A 7,542-nucleotide genomic window follows, 5' to 3' on the forward strand; every position below is an offset into this window, starting at 1 on the left:
AATATACTCCCCGTATAAAACAACAGCCTGCAACATTTTTTCTTTTCTAGCATTTGTAGTGCAGCAATCACACGGATACCTAAAGCAACCTATCCTCGCATGTACAAGGTTCGGTTGGTACAACCTGATGGTTCCACATACTTTATAAGGTATGAAGAACCTTACAAAATAATCAAAAAGCCAATTGATCCTGCAGCCATGACTGAAGAGGAGAAAAGAGCAAGAATGAATCGCCTCAAGCCTGAGAAACCCAAGAAAATTTATGAAATGGAGGAAGAAGAAGATGAGAATTACAACCAAAGATCATGGACAAATTTAATCAAGAACAAGGACAGGAATGGACCGAGGCTGAATAGCAACAAAAATTATTCGCAATCTAGACAAGGGTTTGGTTAGTCAGTTGATTTGCATTTTTGCTCAGCTGGTGATAGTGTTTCAGGAACTAGATAAACTGAATAACAATAACAATGATGATGATGATGATGCTTGACTTTCTGCAAACAGAACAACCTGTGAGGAGATGGTATTCAAACCCTGCAGGCATAAACACTACTTAGCCTTAGCCTGGACCTGGGGATTAGAGAGTAAGCATCTTCTGGAGGATTAGGGTGGTTCCAATGACTGCAGACACTTGCATTCCTCCCAACACATCTGGAATCCTAAGATCTTTCGAAAAACCCTCCAACCGACAAGACACCACACCCAAAGTACCCACCACTAACGGCACAACCTTCGTTGACACCCAATTCATCTTCCTTATTTTCTTTGCCAGATGAGACCAGCTGATGACTTTCTCGTCCTCTTTAGTCGCCACGTTCTTATCTCAAGGCAACAAGAAAATGACAAATGTCCATTCCTGAGCCACTTGATCCACCAATGTCTGCATGATTATGTCCCATCTTTTGTGTTGTCTTGACGCTCCTATCCCACCAGATCTCCACATTCCCATCCTTCAACATCCCCACCTCATCGGGAACCTCTTTATACCACACATCAGCATACTTCTCACCATACTTCTGACAAAGCTCCCAGTACACCCTCAACCCCATCTGATCATGCCTTCTCCGATAATCCTTCTGCACCAAACCAGTATTGCCACTCCCTACATGCCCAACCAACTCCACCTCCTGGCCACACACTCTACACCTTTGATCTTCATCCTCCTCGATAGGCCACTTTCGATATATTAAAATTCAGCTTGGAAGAGAGGTTTAAAGGACAAAGACAAAGGAAAGTGGATGATATGCTAATATCTTTCACATTCATTGCAACTTGTTTCTATTGTTTGTGTCCTCTCTGCCTCACTATCAAGCTGAATATTGATATTTCGAAAATGGCCTGTTGTGGACCAAAATAACCCCCTCACAGAAGATTAAAATGATAGCTAATTTTATATCTCTGAACTTGATGATGGTGTCATGATGACTCTGAAACGTTATTTCTTTTTATCACAATAATAATAATAATAATAATAATAATAATAATAATAATAATAATAATAATAATAATAATAATAATAATAATAATAATAATAATAATAATGTGTATGTGTAAACCAGTCCTTAAAAAAGTCTTAAGAATGATTCCATCTTTTATCTGCTAACTTCAGGTAACATTTCATCAAAGCAGAGGGCCTGTAATGGCTTCATGAAATTTGAAAGGGGTACATTCCTTCAAAGTAGAATGATGTTTCAAATTCCCATAACCTTTTCCTGTCTGACATTGTAGCTCAGTCAGGAGAGCAATGCCGATCTAATCATGAAGTCCATCTTGATCACAGTTTTTTTCTGCCCTTGAACTGGCCTATTTCCATTACTAGGGCTAACAATCAAATGGATTACATGGGAATATATACACCTTACAGTTACTGAATGGTTTAACATACATTACACATGGATATTTTGCAAGTTGCATAGCATTTTTCCAAGCCCCAAAGGGGTGAGGAAAAAAATTAAAAATTGAGCAAAATGTCTGCACATATTATATGTTAAACCTTTCAATAAGGGATTCCACTATTATGCCATTTTCTAGTACTTTGGCTTCTAGACAATGACCTACAGTGGATAATAACATGATTGTAAAATATCTACATGTATGTCATTCTGGACATGAGTTTTTATAAAATAATTAGGATAGTACACCCTCATTGGTCAATAGCTGTGTTTAGATGAGAGTATGGAAACACGGCTGTAACATCACACAAATTTTGATTGGTTATGTATTGTCAGACGTGTGTTTTGATTGGCTGGTAGGAACTATGAGTGTGTATCAAGAAAATCTGTTTGAATCAAGAAGTGAAAAAACCAGCATTTTCCTTCATTTGTCCAACTATCTTTGAGAAATAATTTAATTCTTGACAGTTATGCAAACCCTCAACTGCGTCTCGGATTTGCATACATGTAACTGTCTCGAATTCTCTCAACTCCCCCTCATGTTTAGATGAGGCTATGGAAACATGAAAAACGTCCTCTATATTGCTTAAATTCATCACTCCAGTCTGATGATTGGTTCTGGTGGCAGAGTTGGTTTACTGTAGTAGGAAAATCTAGAAATTATTAAGCCAGGAGAGAAAAGCGAATTAGAAATTCTGATAGATTGTATTGGAATAATAGAAACTGCAGCCCTCAAAAATCTAGCCTTTTGATTCTATTCAAAGCTGGACAGGTAATAGTTTTGAAAACTTATTCCACATCTGGATTAATATTTATTACTGGAGAACTGATATATAATACATGCAAAAATTTTAGCGTGTTGATTGACTGAGAGCACGTCAATTAATCCCAAACAGAGTGCAGTAAACGTGCAGATACGGTTGAAATTACCGTAGTGCAATAAAGGTGGAATTTTGCATGTTTATCCTTAACAAGTAATCGCATAATTTTTCTCGTGCAATTTTTCGACGTCTCTTCTGGAAGGTATCATAATAACATTTTCTGAAATGGAAAAAAATCTTTTATACAGCCGTTTTGCAAAAAAGACGAATGTCTTACTGTTTAGATTAAATATTCATGAACAATTGGTAAATGGATGCATTTACTTAGTAAATAGCATTTCTAATGTTAAAAAAATGGACTTTTGTGAAAGGAATAATAATTTACGAGTGAACTAACAATGACTTGTTTTTGCTTAAAAATCACAAAACGTCTTAAGGGACTTTTGTCTCTACAACTTGTCTTCATGTCACGGTAAAGTTAGGGTAGGATGCACGTGATTATTGTGATGTCACCATAGCAACAGATAGGGGCCATATATTTTCAATTGTCTTTAAAACATGATATCTGATTTCTTTTCTAATTTCAAAAACCCGGATTTTCGAAGAACTTGCACACTTTCAACCACACTTGAAAACAAGTGTGTTTATTTTTTTACCAAAATGATGATCAACTCTTCCTCAAAACTTGACATAATTTTGTGTGTTTCATTGCATGTTTTCGGGCGAAACAAAGCGTTTTATATTCATTTATGTTCCGAACTGACGAAAAAACAGAAATACTCTACTTACGTAGCCCCTTATTTGTCTTTGGGAAAAACTGTCATAGTCTTCTTTTTGTGCCATGTGAAAAGTAGTTTCAACTTTCCTTTTTTCGCTTTTCTCTATAATCTTTTTTAAGCTACACTGTAAAGCGAGAAGTTAGCTTGCGAGTCTGTCAGACTCTTTTTTAAAATTTGTTTTAGAGGATCTCCAATTTCGTTTCTGAACCAAGGAACCGTGAGGGAGCATATCATGTGTTACGAACGTCAACAAAGATAGGTCAGTCATTCCATCCACGTATTACCTATTATAATCCGAAGTCAGTCCATCAACTTATTGCCACTTTAAGGCCGCAAACTAAGACAGGAATTTATTATTAATCCATTTTATATTTTATGACGTTTCACTGGTTAAAGAAAAGGATGAGCTTTGGAGTCTTGTGGTAGACATAACGAGCGGTTTAAGCAGCTCTACACTCTTTTGATAAGAATATATTTTATTATAATATCGATGCTGACATTTCCTAAATTTTAACTGAGATAGTTTATGAAGAAACCCGAGGCTGAGATTTGGAAAAGAATATGATTTTGTGTGATGCAAATGTGTAAATACAATACAATTATATGTTTTTAACTAAACCGCATAAAATTCTTTCTTTTTCTAAAGCGCAAGACTAGCGAAAAAAAAAACAAAAACAGAACTAGTACTAGCCGTTTGTGCGATGCTAATAACATTTCTGCAATACATTAGGTGTGCTATATCAGGCTTTATCAGCTGCAGTCTTGCTCCAAAAATACTTCAACACCATCAGTGTAACACGATACAAATCTAGACACCAAACTGTTGTAATTGATACCCCAATAATAAAACGAAAATGTCACATGCTGTAATCAAAGAATATATGTTGTCGGTCAAATCCGGGCTCAGGTTGAATCTGTTTTTACCTGGGTTAAATTGGTGATCCTCATTTTACCTTGGTTGAAGATACGCTCTACCTAGTTTGAAAGCAGCTATTGACCTCCCCCCTCCCCCCCCCCCCCTCCAAAAAAAAAAGGACTGAAAACACCTATAGATCTCTTCCCTAAAGCTCTGTCTTACGCATCTCAACACATCTTCATTCACTCTCAACACTTACCGGTACTCGAACTCGGAACTCTATAGTCCTGTGTCTTCACCACCACCCAACAACGACGAAGATGCTCAAGCCAGTTGCACCACAGTTCTTTTCAGTATTTTCGTTTCTATAGTGAGTCGTGTAATAACCAAGACTAATCCTAACCTGACCCTAAGTTTTCTCTAGGCTAAATTTAGGCTCCCAAAAAAGGACGAATAAATTAAATTTGAACCGGTAAAACGAGTTAGTAAACTTGTTTTTCCGCTTGCGCATGCGTTCAGCTACGTAACTGCTGCATTTGGGCGAGCCTGCTGTGTAATGGAATAGGACGAAGTGATATTGAAGTGATGTCAAATTCATCACGTGGGGCGTGACGTACTTTGCACACGATCAATGAAAAATCTAACGGTTGCTCGCTCTGGTCTCTCTTTCGAGAAGAGTTTGGGAAAAACCAGATGCCCGCAGGGTAAAAAACAAAATGATTGTTAAAATTGATGACTCAAAGCCTCTTCAGTCTTAAGATTTGTCTGTCTGTGCGATTTGTCTTTTAAGAGTTGTCTGTCTGTGCGAATTGTGACAACCGATAAGTTTAGGAACGTTCGAGAAAGCAGCCTCAAGAATGCACCAATCAGGCAAATCAATTGTCTCGATCCAAGAAGCTCCTGAAAAGTTGTCAGCCTTCAGATACCCATAGACCTACGAAACGTCCTTAAATCCTTACAAGTGCAAGAACTAGTTTCTAGTTTACTTTTGGTTACGTCATGTTGCAACGATATCGACGACGTCATCTACTGATCCTAATATGCAAGCTACAGCATTATCGGCTTTTGAGACTGGCAAAAGGGTCCTCTCCAGTAGTTGGTTCAACTGAAAGTTGAATCAAGAGAATCATTGCGTAAGATCAGTAATAATAATGATGATGATGATGATGATAATAATAATAATAGGCTCTTTGCGTCTATACAGACGGTCTTTGCAGCTAGTAGACTAAATGAGAACTATCTGTCGTTTTCTGGTTCACAGATGAGACATCCTTCTCTTGCGGCTTTCTTCATTCCCGATTCTGCCAATGTTGGAAGCACAACTTCTGTCACAGTATGTACTTATCAGTGGCGTGCCACAGCGCTCACTGTTTCTGTTGTTGTCGCTTCGGCGCTGGCGTTTCTCAATGTGATTGTTGATCATGCTGTTCTCTAGTAGGACAGTTCCTTTCTTCCGTTCTGTTTTCCACGTTTTTTTGTCCTCAGCTGTTTCTTCCCAGGTCTTAAGATCTATGTCACATCTTGAAAGACTGATTTTGCAGGTGTCCTTATATCCCAGTTTCGGTCTTCCCCTCTGTCTCTTACCCTAAGCCAATTCCCCATAGAGGAGCTGTTTTGGAATGCGTGTATCATCCATTCTTCTCACATGTCCTAGCCATTTCAGTCTTCTTTTGCACAAGATTGTTGTCATGCTTTGAAGATTTGCTTGCTCCAGCACTTCGGTGTTGGTTATTCTGTCACTCCAAGTTATGCCCAAGATCTTACGGAGGCATCTCAGATGAAAGACGTGCATGGTCCATGTTTCATCATGATCATCATCATCATCATTTATTTGCCTTTATGTGTATAATCCGATCCGCACAGGAGTGTGCTGAGAACGCATGCTTCATAGATTAGTATACCTCAATCAAATTTGATTGTGTTTCACATCATAGCCATATCATAGTATGAAAAGACTTTTCTGCGGGCTTAAAGTCCATACAGTATCTCACTGACCAATTTTGGCCTGTGGAGGCTCCCTTAAGCCCAACAGTGGTCCCCAGCTACCGGCCAGATCGGCCGCTGTCAGGCCGCTGCTCACAGCGGACCTTCAGATCGAAGAGATCGATTGAACAGAATCTCAAAAGATACTATTATAGGCTCTGGACCCCAATTTTGTGATCGGCGTATTATGCTCAAATCAACACAATTACCAAGAAGATCATCAGATCAGACGCTGTTAGTTTCCTTTGCGTGACAAAATTAATCTTCAGTTTTATAATTTACTAATCAGAGTGAAGTACGTTTTGAAGAAGACGATTTTTTTCCGTGAAAGCAAAAAATAACGAAAGCCAGTCGAGAGGAATATTTGAATAAGCCCTTTGTGATTCACTAATTTTCCAAAGTTGCATGACCTTGTAGCGTGTATCAATTTCCTTTCTGGGAATCACAACTGATTATGTTGGACGAAAATCCTGCCAGCAGTTTAGTGCTCACTAGACATCTTTCCCTTCCTTTTATTCACCTACCCCTCCCTGATCTTCTCCACTACCTCCATCCTACCCCACCCTTCCTTCCTTCACACATCTATATTATATCAAAGGAATTGGGTTACTGGAACTCTTTACAGGAAACAGCAAAAAAGTAATTCCAAAACGGGAACTGTTTCAAATCTTGTCCCAAGCACACAGTCACGGTCGAATTGATGGTAAAATGCCACCCTTGTACCCCAACATGCTTTTAGGAACAACGAGCGGTACCAAACGGTTAGTGCAAAGTCTTGCACGTGGGAGCACGTTCGGTGAAAGCAGGAAGTGACCTTGGTCCAGAGCGCTGATCAACGGGGTTTGTTTCAACATCATTTGCCAATCTTAAAAGCAAAGGAAAATAAAAGCCACAAAGGCACATTTGAGTAAAACAAAGGCTATCACAGTAATTTAGTTGCCATAAATGTGCTTGTTGTTGTACAGTAGGCACGTAGATTCCCTCCAGTTAAAACAGAAACAACAAAATAGACCAAAATTTCCCTTTTATACGTAGCGAAAATTTGTTTTGCAGCCCGTACGTCGGTCTGGCCGTAGAATGTGAATTTCCACATTAAAAATGGAGGACTAATCCGCTATGAACGGGACAAACGACTAACCCTTCCCTCGCCGTCGACAATTTCGGATATCAACCACAATATTCCACAGATTATCTTAAGGGGAGTAGGTCAG

At 38.8% G+C, this 7,542-nt stretch overlaps 1 protein-coding gene across 1 annotated transcript in view; it reads left to right on the plus strand.

The window, feature by feature from the left end:
- LOC137974074 (large ribosomal subunit protein mL55-like) overlaps positions 1-7,244 on the plus strand; it is an 8,641-nt gene extending 1,397 nt beyond the window's left edge. Inside the window, exon 3 of the mRNA XM_068820997.1 lies at positions 51-7,244. Within this exon, the coding sequence (XP_068677098.1) occupies positions 51-396 (346 nt within the window). The 3' untranslated portion in view covers positions 397-7,244. The remainder of the gene's footprint in view (positions 1-50) is intronic.
- Positions 7,245-7,542: the final 298 nt, after the last annotated feature.

The sequence above is a fragment of the Montipora foliosa genome, chromosome 10, assembly GCF_036669935.1.
Source record: "Montipora foliosa isolate CH-2021 chromosome 10, ASM3666993v2, whole genome shotgun sequence".
Classification (NCBI taxonomy): domain Eukaryota; kingdom Metazoa; phylum Cnidaria; class Anthozoa; order Scleractinia; family Acroporidae; genus Montipora; species Montipora foliosa.